This window comes from Eriocheir sinensis, chromosome 29 (genome assembly GCF_024679095.1).
Source record: "Eriocheir sinensis breed Jianghai 21 chromosome 29, ASM2467909v1, whole genome shotgun sequence".
Lineage (NCBI taxonomy): Eukaryota > Metazoa > Arthropoda > Malacostraca > Decapoda > Varunidae > Eriocheir > Eriocheir sinensis.
The window spans coordinates 5,068,256-5,085,755 of NC_066537.1; the positions used below are offsets into that span (position 1 = coordinate 5,068,256).

Here is a 17,500-nt window from a genome sequence, read left to right on the forward strand (position 1 = left end):
TTACCTTAGAGTTCAATTGCCTTCATATTTTTGCCTTAGAACTCATTTCCCTTCATTTCCTTACCTTAAAGCTTGATTCCCTTACCTTAGAGCTCGATTCCCTTACCTTAAAGTTCAATTGCCTTCATATTTTTGCCTTAGAACTCATTTCCCTTCATTTCCTTACCTTAAAGTTTGATTCCCTTACCTTAGAGCTCGATTCCCTTACCTTATAGTTCAATTACTTTCTTTTTTTTAGAACTCATTTCCCTTCATTTCCTTGCCTAAGTTCAGTTCCTTACCTTGGAAGTTTGATTCATACCTTGAGTTCAATTGCCTTCATTTTTTTCCCTTAGAACTCATTTCCCTTCATTTCCTTACCTTAAAGTTTGATTCCCTTACCTTAGAGTTTGATTCCCTTACCTTAGAGTTCAATTGCCTTCATATTTTGCCTTAGAACTCATTTCCCTTCATTTCCTTACCTTAAAGTTTGATTCCCTTACCTTAGAGCTCGATTCCCTTACCTTAAAGTTCAATTGCCTTCATATTTTTGCCTTAGAACTCATTTCCCTTCATTTCCTTACCTTAAAGCTTGATTCCCTTACCTTAGAGCTTGATTCCCCCACCTTAGAGTTCGATTCCTTTTATTCCTTTACCTTAGAGCTCGGTTCCCTTTCCTTAGAGTTCGATATCCTTCATTCCTTTACCATAGAGCTCGATATCTTTACCTTAGAGCTCGATTGCTTTACCTTAGAGTTCAAGTCCCTTACCTCTTCATTTCTCTAATACCTTGTCTTCGTGTGATATATGGGTCTATAATTTCATTCCATTATATAAGGAGTTCGATTCCCTTCTCTTATTCCATTTTTATTTCCTTCTTTTTATAATGATTCGTTTGTCTTTAATTCCCTTTCCCGTATAATTCTCGACCGATTCGCCTCCTATAGAGTCTAATTCCACTCATCTGTATAGTGGGTAGCTGCATGGGGGCGGCGAGTGAGTGTAGCGACGCGCCCCCGGATGTATGCTCCCCGTTATTTAGTTATAGTGCCATCCTCTTCCCTTTTTTTTATTTCATTTTTATTTCCTTCTTTTTATAATGATTCCTTTGTCTTTAATTCCCTTTCCCGTACAATTCACTTTCGATTCCCTTCCTCTAGAGTTTAATTCCATTCATCTGTAGTGGGTGAGTGTAGCGACGCGCCCTCGGATGTATGCTCCCCGTTAGTTAGTTAAAGTGCCATCCTCTTCCCCTTATCATGTTTTAGAATACCTCATACAGAAAACGTTGTCATAAGTTTTGATTCATTCTTCTTACTGTTAAAAAATACATATATAAAAGAACGCATAGATTATTAGTGTAACGGGAAAGAAGATCGCGTCAAGAAAGAGCAGCGAATAAACGAAGGAAGAGAGGTGGAATAGCAATGATGATAATGATGATGCCACCTAATACTTACCTGGCTGTCATTCATTAATACGGTGAGCCACAGGTGTGCAAGACTAACGGGCAGGGCTTCACTAACGTGTCTGCTACGTTACACCTCTCCCCCTCCTCCTCCTCCTCCCCCTCCTCCTACTTTAGCAAACGGGAAGTAGTGAGATACTGCTTGCGGGAGGAGGAGGAGGAGGAGGAGGAGGAGGAGGAGGGGCGATATGCTTTTGCGTGAGAAGAGAAGAGAGAACAGGAGGAGAGGGAGAGGGAGAGAAGGAAGGGGAGGAAGGAGGGAAGGGTAGGGAAGGAGGAGGGGGAAGAATGCTTTATGAATGGGAAGAGAGAGATAACAGATGATGAGAGGAGGGAGAAGGAGGAATATGAAAATGGGGTACTATATATCATCGCAGCATCAACACTTTCGCTAATCTCTGTCCCCTTCGTCAGGAGCGAGCTGCAGGACCAGCGGGACGCCCTGCGGCAGACGGACCGCGAGAAGAGTCAGCTCATCGACCAACTCACCGAGCAGAACCAGCGGCTCACCTCGCAGCTCAAGGAGGTGCGTGGGGAGGGGGTTATACCACGTGGTCAGACCACGGGGAATCTCTCTCACACACACACACACACACACACACACACACACACACACAAGTCATTACCCTTAACTGGTTCGCTTGCTCACAGTCTAATTAGTTTTGCATATGCTAATGAGCTACTTAGACGCAACCTGTTATTACCAAGACATACGCATCTACGTAAGTATGTGTACATACACACATACATACATACAAACATATATACACTTGTACATGTTCAACCTGACGGCTGCAGTCATTGAGCAAACCATTTATTATTAATTATTATTATTAAAACACGCGCTCTGCAACATAAAATAAAAAAGAAAGTATGAGATTCTTTTTCATTCATTCATATGTTGCTTGAAAGAGAGAGAGAGAGAGAGAGAGAGAGAATCACTGAATCTCTGAACCTCTTTGTATCGTCAGCTCGTTTGTAACTTTGACTCTTTGAATCAGCTTCATTATGTGTGTGTGTGTGTGTGTGTGTGTGTGTGTGTGTGTGTGTGTGTGTGTTCTCTCAGTGTTTACGTCCATCTCCAGGTATACACACACGCACACACACACAGCTACCTTGTTTTTTTTTTCTTTGTTTTTTGTTCTCTGTACTTCTAACCCTCCTCCTCCTCCTCCTCTTCCTCCTCCTCCTCGACATTCTAACCCTTCCCTTCTCCTCCTCCACCCTCCTTCTCGCCCTCCTAACCTCGCCCTCCACTTGCAGTCCTCCAAACACGAGCATCAGCTGGAGCAACAACTTCAGATGCTGCGGGACCAGTTCAACCTCAGGAAGTCCAACATGAGCGAGCAAGTGTCCACGCTGGAGGTGCTCAGCGAGGAGGTAACGTGCTGGCAGGGAGGAGCTGTTGTGTTGTTAGTTTGGCTCTGTGATGAGGGAGAAATGCTTTGACTGGTATTACAAGACATTTTCGTTTCCCACATCACATATTTCTAAAGGTCAAAGAGGGGGTCAGTCGGGTTCTGATGAGTGTTTCTTCAGGTTCATGGTACAGAGGAAGGGTTATACTACCACCGGGGTCATAAAACTACTCCTGGAAATGCCCACAACTCCTACGAAAACCTTGTCAAATATGTGTTTCTTTAGGTTCATGGTACAGAGGAAGGGTCAAACTACCACCAGGGCCATAAAACTACTCCTGGAAATGCCCCAAATTCCTACGAAAACCTTGTCAAATAGGTGTTCTTGGGAGACGAAATGTCTTATAATACGACTCAAATTTTGATGTTTTTGTGTAGTTGACGTATAAAGGAATATAAAAAAAAACTCCCCTCGCCTCACCCTTCTCAAAAATCTCACCCTCCCCACCCTCGTCACTCTACACCCTTCCCGTATCTCCCAGCATCCCCCTTCTCAAACTCTCACCCTTTCAAAAATCGTACCCTTCCATACCTTCATACTACCTCACCCTTCCAAAATCTCCCTTTCCCAAGTTTCACCCTACCTCAAACCTCTCCGTTCCTTAGCCTCACCCTTCCTAAACCTCCCTTTTCCTCCTTCCTTCTCCCCAACCTTCCAAACCTCACCCTTCCTCAAACCCTCGACCTCCTCCAATCTCCCTCACCCTAACATCACCCTACCCATAATCTCCCTCTCCCTATCCGCATACTACCCCCTCCCTTTTCTCTCCCTCTCTCATCTCAGCCTCTTCCTCCTCCCCTTTCCCACAGCCTCCACTCCTCTCCCTCCTCCCCTTTCCCACAGCCTCCACTCCTCTCCCTCCTCCTCCTCCGACTCCCATCTCATCCCTCACTCACTCCTCAGATCAACCTGCTGACGGAGAAGAAAATGGACCTAGAGCGGCGGATTGACAGTCTGCTGAACGAGCGGGAAGGACTCAGCACCCATCTGGACGAGTCGTCGGACCGGATCATGATGCTGGAGAAGCAGTCGAGAGAGCAGGAGGCCATGGTGGGTGGTAGTAGTAGTAGAAGTAGTAATAGTAGTTCGTCTGTGATAGTTAGGCCTCCCCTTATTAAATAGCCTACTCTACGGCTCTCATGGATGTATAAAACCTTTCAAACTATATATATAAGTCGTGGAAGTGACTCAGCAGCGAAACTTTTAGGAATGAAAAGGAGAGAAAAGGTTGTCACGTTCGAGCCGGCGAGTAAGTCAAACGTGGCAGCCCAGGACCGTAGAGTTTGCCGCGTCGCCGTCCTGGACTACGCCGTGCCTATAACTCCATTTTTACGTGTAGTTATTGAAAGTTTGGTGGAAATAAGGCGGAAATCTTGCTTGGAAAAACTTCTTCATGTCTTGTTGGTGTTAAATGTGGCAGGAGATTCACTGAGACTTATATGTTGCTTTTTTTTTTTTTTTTTTTTTTTTTTACGTCGTTGCCTGTTGCGCCGGTAGGCATCTTCCTGGTGGGGCCTGATGGTCGGCCCAGCCCGTTCTGGCGCAGGCGAGTGTTTATAGTGGCGCCATCTTGCATTGGCTCATGCTGCCCCCCGGAACTCGTTCTTGATTCGCTTGGACGGCTTCCTCTAGAGTCCGGGTTGATGGGTGGTCTTCAGGACAGCATGTGGGTAGTTTTAAGCCACTCGGCGGTGACTGAAAAATCCGAGTGGTAGCGTGGGGATTCGAACCCGCGGCGTCCATCACGCGGTGAATGTGAGCCCAGTACGCTACCAGTTCGGCCACCGCCTACCCATAAATGAAGAGAACATAAGAACATAGAGAGACTGCAAGAGGCCGAATGGTGGAGAGGGAGAGAAGGAATAGGAGGGAGGGAGGAAAGGGAAGGAGGAGGGAAAGTTTGATGGAAAAATAGTTGGAAATAATAAAATAGTCAGAAATTAGGTGGAAATCTTGCTTGGAAAAACTCATAATTAGTCTTGTTGGTGTTAAATGTGGCAGGAGATTCACTGAGACCTTATATGCTGCTTGGGAAATGAAGAGAGGAGAGGGAGAGAAGGAATGGGAGGGAGGTAGGAAAGGGCAGAGGAGAGGGAGGTATACTTATGTGTGGGAAGTTTGGTGGAAAAAAGGCAGAAATCTCGCTAGAAAAATAGTTAGTCAGTCTGTCGGAGGTTAATGAGAGGGAGAGAAGGAATAGGAGGGAGGTAGGACAGGGCAGAGGAGAGGGTAGTATACTTATGTGTGGAAAGTTTGATGGAAATAAATCAGAAATCTCGCTAGAAAAATAGATAGTCAGTCTGTCGGAGGTTAAAATGGCAAGAGATTCACTGAGACTCTATATGTTGCTTGGGAAATGAAGAGAGAAGAGGGAGAGAAGGAATGGGAGGGAGGTAGGAAAGGGCAGAGGAGAGGGTGGTATACTTATGTGTGGGAAGTTTGGTGGAAAAAAGGCAGAAATCTCACTAGAAAAATAGTTAGTCAGTCTGTTAGAGGTTAAAATGGCAGGAGATTCACTGAGACTATATTGGTGAAGGATATGCTAATGTTTTCTATACATAACACGGTGTAAACCTTAACTAGAGAAACATAGGAGAGAAATGAGTGGGAATTGTACTTAGAAGAGTCTTATGCCCCACAGGAGGTTGAAATAGGCTTGTTTTATTATTCTTTTCTTTTTGTGTGCCCTTGAGCTGTCTCCTTTGTTGTAAAAAAAAATAATAATGATGATGATGATAATGATGCTCTAAAGGAAATATTGAAGTCAGAAAGGGCGAGTTTATAGTAAAGGCATCCAAAACTTGAAATCTAGCAAACGAGAAAAATGAGAAGAAATTACCCCTCACACAAACCATTTCATAATATATATCAAAGCATTTGTGATCAGATTATGTATCATCTATTTTGGGGGGGTTATATCATGGCACAAATTTGGCCCGTCGCTGCTACACGGTAAAGCCACAAATTTGGCCCGTCGCTGCTACACGGTAAAGCCACAAATTTGGCCCGTCGCTGCTACACGGTAAAGCCACAAATTTGGCCCGTTGCTGCTACACGGTAAAGCCACAAATTTGGCCCGTTGCTGCTACACGGTAAAGCCACAAATTTAGCCTGTCGCTGCTACACGGTAAAGCCACAAATTTGGCCCGTCGCTGCTACCGGGTAAAACAGAGAAACAAATATTAGACAAATCACTGGGGAATTATAAAAAGCTATACGAGTTAACAAAAGCAATAGCAACATCACCATTTAAGAACTAGCAATAAGAACCAGTAAATACATGACCCCTGACCTTCTCTCTCCCCCAACAGCTGCGTAACAGTCAGCGCGACCTGGACGACCTGCGCCACACCAACCTCTCCCTGACGGACCGCCTGGAGGCCCTCAGTCGGAACTCCTCCTCCCCCTCCATGGGCCACACTTCACTCATGAACGAGATAGACATGAGTGACCACGAAGGTGAGATTTAGAGGAGGTGAGAGGAGGGAGAGAGACAGAGGTGCTAGATCAGGTTAGGTTAGATTAGAGAGGTTTTAAATAGAGGTGATGGAGACAGAGATTAGGATAGGTTAGGTTAGCTTGTATTAGGAAAAGATGGAGGAGAAATGAATGAGGTTTAGAGAGATGGAAAGAGATTAGGTTAGATTAGGATAGAAAGAAATGAAGAAGAAATGAGGAAGGTGAGCTGAGGGAGAGAGAGAAAAAGAAGTTGGGTTAAGTTAGGTCACGTAAGGAAGAGATGAAGAAAAAATGAAGAAATGGGGTTAGAAAAAGAGACAGAGATGTTAAGTTAGGTTAGGTTAGGAAGAAAGGAAGAAAAAATAAGTGAGTGTGTGTGTGTGTGTGTGTGTGTGTGTGTATGTGTGTGTCTACGCTATGTGGTGGTGTTTGTATGTAGTGCGTATGTGTGTATGTGGTGGTCATGTTGGTGTTATGTCTAGATCTATGTGGTGATGTATGTGGTGGCCTGTCCATGTAGGTAGTGTTATGTGTGGTGATGTTGTGTTTGCTATATGTGGTGTTGATGTGGAATCTTGTATGTGGTGATGAAGGAAATGGTGTCATGTGTTGTTGTAAGGCAGTAGGGATGGTAAATTGATGTGATATGATGATGATTATTATTATTATTATTATTATTATTATTATTATTATTATTATTATTATTATTATTATTATTATTATTATTATCATTATTATTATCATCATCATCATGGAGTGTTTGTTGGTGTAGTTTTATTTGTTATTGTTATCTGTAAGTTATTTTCCTCGTCCTCCTCCTTTTCCTCCTCCTCCTCCTCCTCTCTGCCTCACCCCCCCACCCCCCCATTGCAGCCTCCCGCCCCCACTCCCACCCCAGCCTCCCGGAAGACCTCTTGGAACTGGACGAGATTGAGTGTGATGACCCGGTCCTGTACCCGACCTCGGACGCTGAAACTCTCAAAACGGTGAGGCACACACACACACACGTACACACATATAAACGCACACGCTGGCTTACATATACACGCGTACATGGATATACGCTCATACTACACACATACACACACACACACATGCATGGATTGGTGCACATATATATAGGGAGATAGAAAGATAGATTAAAGTAGACATGAGGTTAGCTAGATAAACACACACACACACACACACACACACAAACTGACACAGGGAAAAAAAATATAGAAAAAAAAAAATTACAAGCTTAGCATTTTTTATATATATATTTTTTAAGCATGCATGTGTTGTTGTTTGTTTGTGTGTTTGTGTGTTTGCTTGCTTGCTTGTTTTGTATTCACTGGTTTTTTTTTTGTTATGTTTTAGTCTAGTCTGTGTTGCTTTAGTGGTGGCTTTGTGTGTGTGTGTGTGTGTGTGTGTGTGTGTGTGTGTGTGTGTCTAATTTTTGTCCGTTTTTGTTTCTTCCCTCAAGGGCCGCACCTCAGTAAGTGACCACCACCACCACCACCACCACTGCCAACACCACCACCACCACCACCACCAGCTGTAGTAGTGGTGGCTGTAGTAGTAGATGCACACACTAGCACTCCATAGACTTTACTAGTTGCCATAGTGCTTATTAGAGAGCTTAATATATGTATCCAGCACTTCATGAGATTATGGTTGGTATTGTCAGATGCTTGGGCGCAGAAATGTTTAAAAATATGGGAAAAAAGGAGGTCCATCGAGTTCTAATGAGCGTTCTTTTAGGTTCACGGTACAGAACCCTTGGAAATGCCCTAAACTCCTACAAAAGACTAGTAAATTACGTGTTCTTGGGCGCAGAAATGTTTAAAAATATGGGAAAAAAGGAGGTTCATCAAGTTCCAATGAGTGTTCTTTTAGGTTCACGGTACAGAAGAAGGCTCGGACTACCACCAGGGTCATAAAAGTACCCTTGGAAATGCCCTAAAGTCCCACAAAAGACTAGTAAATTACATGTTCTTGTGCGCAGAAATGTTTAAAAATATGGCCCTATAATTACCTTGTTGTATATTTTGACAGAGTAAAGAAGTATAGAAAAAATATTTGCTGTACTTGTTGTTGATAGTTTGATGTAATTGTAGTGCAGCGACTATGCCTGATGAACGAGCCTCCCATAACCCACTTAGCCAGGGGGACACCTCTTTGGGCGGCTCGGTAAGGAGTGGCTCTCCCGTCACGCTGGTCACGGGTACAATCCTAGCCCAGACAGCCGGCGAATACCCTCTTCTGGTCTTGATTAATTTCTCGTGTGTTGTTTCGATACACGCAGAGGTCATGTTGGGAAATGAAAAAGGAAAATAAGGTCACGGGGCTTTTTATTTTTATTTTTTACAGCAAAGGAGACAGTTCAAAGGCGTAAAGAAAAGTATAAAAAAAAAGCCCGCTACTTACTGCTCCTGAATAGAGGTCAAAGGAGTGGCCAAACAGAGAGGTCAATTTCAGGAGGGGATTAGTGATGCTTTGAAACTAATATGCCACTAACTTCACTGCCATAGAGTTACAATGAAAATTTTACACAGTAGATTACAAAACAAAGGAAGTCACTGTTGCTGGTAGATGAGTGAAATGAAAGGTCCTAGTTTTTTGTTTTGACAGCAGGACCATACCCTCATACCCTATACCACCCCCTAACCCCCTCCATCACCCCCACAGCTGCGTCAGGAGGTGGTGGACGCGGTGGGCCAGCTGAGGGTCTTGACGGAGCAGCTGAGGCACCGCAGACGCAACTCACTCACGTCGCTGTCCACAAACTCCTCCGACGAGCTCACCCCCGACAAGATCAAGGTAAGGAGAGGGAGGGAGTGTTAGGTTAGGTTAGACCCAGTAGCTGCAGGGATCATGATTCTTAATGGTCCCTCTAAGCGAGAAAAATGAGAAAAAATCATCACTCATACAAACCATTTCATAATATATATCAAAGCATTTGTGATCAGATTATGTATCATCTATTTTGGGGGGCTTATATCATATGGCACAAATTTGGCCCGTCCCTGCTACCGGGTTAAGGGAGGGAGAAAGGGTGGGTAAGGGATAGCTGTACCTTTTAATATCTTTCAAATTAGTCCCCTTCCTCAGTTTCTTGCTGTCTCCTCTTAGTCTGTTCAGCACATCCATTCCACTTGCTTTCCTGTACAACGCTATCAGGTCTCCTCTTTCTCTTCTTTCTTCCAGTTTTGGTAAGCCCAGTTCCTCTAATCTAGTCTCATATGGCAGGCTTCATAGTTCTGGTACCATCATAGTCGCAATCCTTTGAATAAATGTTGTCAAGTTTCCTTATGTCCTTTTTTTGTGAGGTGACCAGACAGCCGCTGCATACTCTATCCTTGGTCTACTCAGTGTTGCTTTTATTTTCTTCATCGTGTCCCCATCCCATGAAATCGTGAAATGTGTGTGTGTGTGTGTGTGTGTTTACCTAGTTGTGTTTACCTAGTTGTGAAATACAGGAAAAGAGCTGTACTAGGCTCGTGCTGTCCCGTCTCCATAACGCTTATTATCCAGTTTGGCTTTAAATTCATGAACCGTTTTTGCACACACAGTCTCCTCGTCAAGTCTGTTCCATGTTGTTATGCTTCTGTGTGTGTGTGTGTGTGTGTGTGTGTGTGTGTGTGTGTGTGTGTGTGTTTTGCTTCTGTAACACCCTAATCACTTTTATTCCTCGTCAGGGTGGTGTGCTGTTGGCTTCAGTGAGGGAGGTTCATGGGTTAGTCCGGGACCTGCTGCGGCGTGAGGCCCAGGGTCAGTGCAGCTCATGTGGCCGCGGCGAGGACAGGGTCACACTGGAGCAGGAGGTTCACCGCGCTCTGGAGGCCGTGGACAAGCTGAACATTGAGCTGAGCGACGTCAAGGACAAACTCAAGGCCAAGGTGGGTTGAGGGGGACCTTGTTTATAGATGAAGTTGATGTGAGAGGCAGAAGCATGTCGGAATATTAACCATAAGCATAAAAGCGCTTCCTCTCTCATACTTGTCCCCTTTCCGTAGACTGATGAGGCCGCCGAGCTTGGCCATCAGGTGACGCTGGGTGAGGCACAGCTGAAGGCCGTCGAGGAGCACCGTGACACCCTCAAGCATGACCTCGACAACACACACCTGGCCAAGGACGAGCTCATCAAGAAGGTATGAGGCTTGAGGAGGAGGAGGAGGAGGAGGAGGAGAATGTGTGTGGGAGATGAGAATGAGAGGAGGGTAGAGAAATAGTTGTTAGCAGAAGAAAAACAGAAAGAAAAGTAAGGAAAGGAAAAGTGTGCATGAAGTGACTGAGCTGCCTGACGCTGAAAAATGGAGGTATGGGCAAGTGGAATCCAAGTGTTGCTACTTAAAGGCAAAATAAATATAACAGAGGTACTACTTCAAGACTACAAATAGATGTTGTTCCGTGACTTACAATGGACAAGAACGACAAACAATAACCACCATCATTTCCTCCCCCTCCGCCAGGCCTGGGACATGAGGGACAACGCCGTGGCCCGCAAGAACGCCTGTGAGATCGAGTTGGCAAGGACGAGGATTGACGTCATGCAGGTCAACTCGCAGCTCATGGAGGCAATACAGCAGAAGGTGGAACTCTCGCAGCAGCTGGAGCAGTGGCAGGTGAGGAAGGGAGAGATGGAGGAAAGGAGGGAAGGAAGGGAGGGAAGATATGGGTGTGAATGAGAGAGAGGGAAGGAAGGAGAGGAGACAGGAGGAGAGAGACAGTTTAACAAAGGCTTTCATGAATGGGGTCACGTTGTGTTAGTATTTCCAAGGGTAGTTTCATTGATGGGTGTGAATTATAAAGAAAGGAAGGAAGAGAAGGAAGGAGAGAGAGACAGAGACAGAGGAAGGGAGAGAGATAGAGAAAGTTTAACAAGGCTTTCATAGATGAGGTCGTTGTGTTAGTATTTCCAAGGGTAGTTTCATGACCCTAGTGATAGAAATTGATGGGTGTGAATTATAAAGAAAGGAAGGAAGAGAAGGAGGGAGAGAGATAGAGAAAGTTTAAGGGAGAGATAGAGAAAGTTTGTCATTATAGATGAGGCTTCAAGTTAGTATTTGTTAGGTAGTTTGCTGACCCTAGTGATAGAAATTACGGCAGGAAGAATAAAGGAAGAGAAGGAGGGAGAGAGATAGAGAAAGTTTAACAAGGCTTTCATAGATGAGGTCGTTGTGTTAGTATTTCCAAGGGTAGTTTCATGACCCTAGTGATAGAAATTGATGGGTGTGAATTATAAAGAAAGGGAGGAAGAGAAGGAAGGAGAGAGAGAGACAGAGGAAGGGAGAGAGATAGAGAAAGTTTAACAAGGCTTTCATAGATGAGGTCGTTGTGTTAGTATTTCCAAGGGTAGTTTCATGACCCTAGTGATAGAAATTGATGGGTGTGAATTATAAAGAAAGGAAGGAAGAGAAGGAAGGAGAGAGACTGAGACAGAGGAAGGGAGAGAGATAGAGAAAGTTTAACAAGGCTTTCATAGATGAGGTCATTGTGTTAGTATTTCCAAGGGTAGTTTCATGACCATAGTGATAGTTAAAGCTGACCTCTGACCCAATCTTTACCCCTCCCATCTCAGAAACTGACCCCCTTACCCCTAAACCCCATTTAAAACCCCATTTCCACCCTAGCCCCATTTAAAACCCCATTTCCCACCCACACCTCATTTAAAACCCCATTTCCACCCAAACCCCATTTAAAACCCCATTTCCACCAAACCCCCATTTAAAACCCCCAGTTCCCACCCTAGCCCCCATTTAAAACCCCCATTTCCCACCCAAACCCCCATTTAAAACCCCCATTTCCCACCCAAACCCCCATTTAAAAAACCCATTTAAAAACCCAATTTCCCACCCAAGCCCCCATTTAAAACCCCCCATCTCCCACCCCATACCAGGTTGACATGCAGCAGCTTCTGGACGAACAAATGCGGCGGAAATTGAGCAAGCTTGAAATGGGTAGTGGGTCACGATCTGCCCACCACCACCAACACAACCAAAGCGATTCCGACTCCTCCTCCAGCGGAAAGGCGTCACCCAGGAAGAATTCTCGGCTGTTCTCCATCCTCACGACCCTCAAGAGGTAACCCGCCGCTGCCTCGATCATCGTCCTGTGGGGGGGGTGGAGGAGAACGTGGGTGTTATTGTAGAGTTTTGGGGTATGGTGGTGACGGAGGTGGATCGAGTGTGTGGTTGCGAGGCGATGGATTTTTTGGTTGGTGAGGTTGTTTTGTAATGTGTGTGTGTGTGTGTGTGTGTGTGTGTTCGATCTTGATTTCTTGATTTCTTTCTCTCTTTTTTTTCCTTCTTACTTCTTCTCTTTTAATCTTTCTTCCTTCCTTCTCTTTCTTTAATATATATTTCTCTCTCTCTCTCTCTCTCTCTCTCTCTCTCTCTCTCTCTCTCTCTCTCTCTCTCTCTCTCTCTCTCTCTCTCTCTCTCTCTCTCTCTCTCTCTCTCTCTCTCTCTCTCTCTCTCTCTCTCTCTCTCTCTCTCTCTCTCTCTCTCCTTTTCTCCTCTCTTTCTCCTCTTCTTTATCTTCTCTCTCTTTCTCTCTTCCTCCTCTTCTTCACTTTCTCTCTCTCTCTCTCTCTTCCTCCTCCTCCTTATCTTCTCTCTCTCTCTCTCCTCTTCCTCCTCCTCTTCCTCCCCGGCGTGAATCTCTACAACATGGCTTTAGCAGAATTAGATATATATATTATTATCATTATTATCATTATTATTTACTACGATATAATTAACTAAGATATATGACTGTGTCCGAGAGGAAGCCCTACTGAGTCTCCATATCTACTATTATGATCATTATATTTATTTTTATTATCATCATTACTTATATATACTTATACTTAACACTACCGTCCTCAGAACCCAAAGCCTTAAACTTTACGGTACTTATTAGACTTAAGGGAAGAACGACTTAAAGAACGAACGATTTTTTTATTTTTTTTATTTGTGTGCGTTGCAATGTTTTTTTTTTTTTCCTTCCTTTCCTTTTTGCCGAGCGGCCGAAGGAAGGGAAGGAAAAACAGGCCATTCCAAGCACCATTCATTGCCTTATACGAGAGATACTTATTGTTTTTAAGAGTCGTATAGATCTGTTATAAGTAGTAGTAGTTGTAGTAGTAGTAGTAGTAGTAGTAGTAGTAGTAGTGGTGGTAGTGGTTAGGTCTGTATGTATGTGTATGATACTATGATTTACTATTTAGCTGTGATATATTACCATCTTGTCTGTCTGTCTGTCTGTCTGTCCATCTGTCTGGCTGTCTGGCTGTGTGACTCTAGTACTGATAACCTTAACCTGGTAGCAGCGGGGATCATGTTTCTTAATGGTCCGTCTAAGCGAGAAAATGAGAAAAAATCATCACTCACACAAACCATTTCATAATATATTTCAAAGTATTTGTGATCAGATTATGTAGCATCTTTTTGGGGGGGTTTATATCACGGCACAAATTTGGCCCGTCGCTGCTACACGGTAAAGCCACAAATTTGGCCATTGTTGCTACGGTAAAGCCACAATTTGGCCCATTGTTGCTACGGTAAAGCCACAAATTTGGCCGATATTTTACATTAAAAGCCACAATTTGGCTTATTGTTGCTACAGTAAAAGCCACAAATTTGGCCCATTGCTGCTACGGTAAAGCCACAAATTTGGCCCATTGCTACAGTTAAAGCCAATTTGGCCGTCGCTACTACGGTAAAAGCCACAAATTTATTATCGCTGCTACATGGTAAAGCCACAAATTTGGCTTATCGCTGCTACACGGTAAAGCCACAAATTTGGCCGTCGCTGCTACACGGTAAAGCCACAAATTTGGCCCCGTTTGCTACAGTAAAGCCACAAATTTGGCCCGTCGCTGCTACAGTAAAGCCAAATTTTGCTTATCGCTACAAAATACAAATTTGGCCGTCGCTGCTACGGTAAAAGCCACAAATTTGGCCGTTGCTGCTACGGTAAAAGCCACAAATTTGGCCCGTCGCTGCAGTAAACCATAAATTTGGCCCGGCCCATCGCTGCTACCGGGTTAAGAGAGCATCTTCACAAAAACGTAAAAATAAACTAGAAATACATATGAATTGCTGTATGTTTGTATGTCCATTAACTCTCACGACATTTATATTAAAAAAAACATGAAAAAAAACACCATCACTCTCACAAAAGAAGGAATGAAACACCAAACGGAATTATTTACGTAGACGAAATTATTTAAAATCCACAATCTGCCCTTGTGTGTGTGTGTGTGTGTGTGTGTGTGTGCCAGCCAGCCAGACAGCCACGCGGGATGACAACTTACGAATGTCTATGTTATATTCGATGGTTTAGAAAAAAATAAATAAAGAATGTTCACCAAGCAATTGTACGAGGTCATCTTAGTGGTCCTAGTCTCCCTCACATGTAAAGGAAGAAAGCAAGAGAGAGAGAGAGAGAGAGAAAGAGAGAGAGGAATAAGTCTGTTTTGAACCTAAAGGAAGAATATATGGAATAGAAAAGGAGAGTGTTCCTTTATCCTACACAAACAAAGGAAGGGAAGGAAAGGAAGGAGAGGGACATGTGAAGGATTAGGAAGGGGGAGTGTTCCTTAGGTCCTATACAAGCAAAGGAAGGGAAGGAAAGGAAGGAGAGGGACATGTGAAGGATTAGGAAGGGGGAGTGTTCCTTAAGTCCTACACGAGCAAAGGAAGGGAAGGAAAGGAAGGAGAGGGTCATGTGAAGTATTAGGAAGGGGGAGTGTTCCTTAGGTCCTATACAAGCAAAGGAAGGGAAGGAAAGGAAGAAGAGAGACAGATGTGAAGGATTGGGAAGGAATAGGAAGGATTTCATTGTGTTCTGAACCTATAGATGAATAATATGAAATAAGAATATGATAAATGAGTGTGTTCCTTTACTCTGATCCCTTACGCCTTATACTAGAAAATTAATGAAGGAAAGAAAGAGAAGAAGAAATTAGAATATGAGAGAGAGAGAGAGAGATGGAGGAAAAAATACCTTCTACTCCTCCTCCGCCTCCTCCTCCTCTTCCTCTGTTGTGAGTTACGTAGATGGAAAGAAAAAAAATAAGTGAGAGAAATGGAAGGAGGAAAAATTCAACTCCTCCTCCTCCTCCTTCTTCCTCCTCCTCCTCCTCCGCCTCCTCTATTGTGACATATCTAGGTGAGCTTATGACGCAGGAAGGAGAAGAAGAGGAGGGAAGAAGAATTATGACAGGAGGAGGAGGAAAGTTGGAAAGTTTTGTTTAGTCGGCGCAACATCTGTGGTCATATGCCGGAGAAGGAGGAGGTGGAGGAGGAGGTGAGATTGTGGTGTTGTGAAGATGGTGATGATTTGGAGGTGATGTGTGTGTATTGTGTTGTCATCACCACACAATGCCTCCTCCTCCTCCTCCTCCTCTTGTCTGTTGTAAGGAGGAGGAGGAGGAGGAGGAGGTGAGTAAGACAATGAGAATTAGATAGTGAGGGTGAGTATGGTTCTCTCTCTCTCTCTCTCTCTCTCTCTCTCTCTCTCTCTCTCTCTCATTTATCTATCTATTATCACTTATTTATCTATTCTAAAGGTAGGCTACTTATTATTTATGTTCTATGTAGTTATTCTTTCCACTAATTCATCTATCTATCTATCTATCTATCCATATTCTTGTTATTCAGAGTATCAGTAGGAAATAGCAACGCGCCTTTAATTAACAGACACAAGACATCTATCTATCTATCTATCTATCCATATTCTTTTTATTCTTCTTATATTCTGTAGTTATAGCATCAGAGTACCAATAGGAAATAGCAACGCGCCTTTAGTTAACAGACACAAGACACGTAGTTAACAAGTTCCGAAGAGCAGTCGGCAGGAGAGTGGCCACAAGAGACAGCCGGGAAAAGGCCTGTCCGGGATCGATCGGGGTGCAGATCACAGGTGTAGTGCTTGACCCGCCCGAGGGAACTCCAAACTGGGGCACCTCTTTGGCCGACTGGTTAGGGAGTCTAGTTTTCCCATCTCGCCGGTCGTGAGTTCGATCCCCGGCGTCGGTAAAACACTTCCCGCGAGTTTGGATTGATTTCTCGTGTGGAGGCATTGTGAAGAGAAACTCGGGGCAACCACAAGACGGAAAGTAAGTTGAGGGAAGTTGTTCGTCATCCCTGTAGCTGATCAAGGGCCCAGGTATGCCCCGTCACACCTGGCTCACCTGTGTCCGCCACCCAGCATCCACGGCGCCAGGTATAGCGATGCTGACTCACATCTGACTATGATATGAACCTACCTGACCAACAACAACAACAGCAAAAGGTAAAGGGATATGAGAGAGAGAGAGAGAGAGAGAGAGAGAGAAGGGGGGATGGGGGTATGTGTGTGTGTGTGTGTGTGTGTGTGTGTGCGTAGAAAGTGATTCGCCTTGACCTCTTCCCGTGAGTGTGTTCGTATGTCTGTTCTTATCCTTGTGTTGCACTCCTCTTCCTCCTCCTCCTCCTCCTCCTCCGCCTTCTCCTGCTTTACATAAACATATCTGGATGCTGAGAGAGAGAGAGAGAGAGAGAGAGAGAGAGAGAGAGAGAGAGAGAGAGAGAGAGAGGGGCTGCGATGATGCTAATAATAATAATAACCTCAAACAACACCTAAATTATGACTTTTGACCTTTGACCTCGCTAAGATACGGGTCGGGTCAGGTCAAGGTCATGTGTGTATGTGCAGCAAACCACTGACTAATAAACATACATGGCGTGTGTGTGTACGTTGGAAATTATGTGTGCGTAAGGAACTGTGTGTGTGTGTGTGTGTGTGTGTGTATGTGTGTGTGTGTGTCTAGCGAACTGGTAACTCTGCCTTCGTATAAGATGAAAAATATTTGACCTGCAGTTTTAGGCCTATTGACGCCATTTTAGGCCGTTTCTAGGGTGTTTATATAATGGATATTGTAGTTTAATTCCTTATCAATGTCTTGGAAGCTCAAAGATGGTCAGAAACAGCGTGAAAAAGGGTAAAAAATGAAATATCTGTGAGGGTATGGGTAGGAATGATGACGTCGGAACTTGGAAATTAGAAAATGAAGACCTGTTTATCTAAGTCTATATAAGCGATTCTAGACCCTTTCCAGGTGACATAGAAGGTTCAATACGTTCTTTAATCCTTCATCTATGTTCTGAGTGGGTGTAGAAAGCCGGGCAAGGCGGAAAAGAGGGTGAAAATAGTAAAAATAGAGGA

General features: G+C 44.1%; 1 protein-coding gene across 2 annotated transcripts in view; it reads left to right on the forward strand.

Annotated features, from left to right (window-relative positions):
- Nucleotides 1-17,500, forward strand: part of LOC127004846 (bicaudal D-related protein homolog) — a 140,630-nt gene that overhangs the window by 36,171 nt on the left and 86,959 nt on the right. Inside the window, exons 3-13 of one of the 2 annotated variants that reach the window (XM_050873023.1) lie at nucleotides 1,862-1,973; nucleotides 2,711-2,827; nucleotides 3,770-3,916; nucleotides 6,178-6,325; nucleotides 7,199-7,311; nucleotides 7,791-7,802; nucleotides 8,996-9,127; nucleotides 10,006-10,206; nucleotides 10,324-10,458; nucleotides 10,780-10,932; nucleotides 12,207-12,430. In XM_050873023.1, the coding sequence (XP_050728980.1) occupies nucleotides 1,862-1,973; nucleotides 2,711-2,827; nucleotides 3,770-3,916; nucleotides 6,178-6,325; nucleotides 7,199-7,311; nucleotides 7,791-7,802; nucleotides 8,996-9,127; nucleotides 10,006-10,206; nucleotides 10,324-10,458; nucleotides 10,780-10,932; nucleotides 12,207-12,395 (1,459 nt within the window). In that variant the 3' untranslated portion in view covers nucleotides 12,396-12,430. The remainder of the gene's footprint in view (nucleotides 1-1,861; nucleotides 1,974-2,710; nucleotides 2,828-3,769; nucleotides 3,917-6,177; nucleotides 6,326-7,198; nucleotides 7,312-7,790; nucleotides 7,803-8,995; nucleotides 9,128-10,005; nucleotides 10,207-10,323; nucleotides 10,459-10,779; nucleotides 10,933-12,206; nucleotides 12,431-17,500) is intronic. The other variant, XM_050873024.1, reaches the window with a different exon arrangement.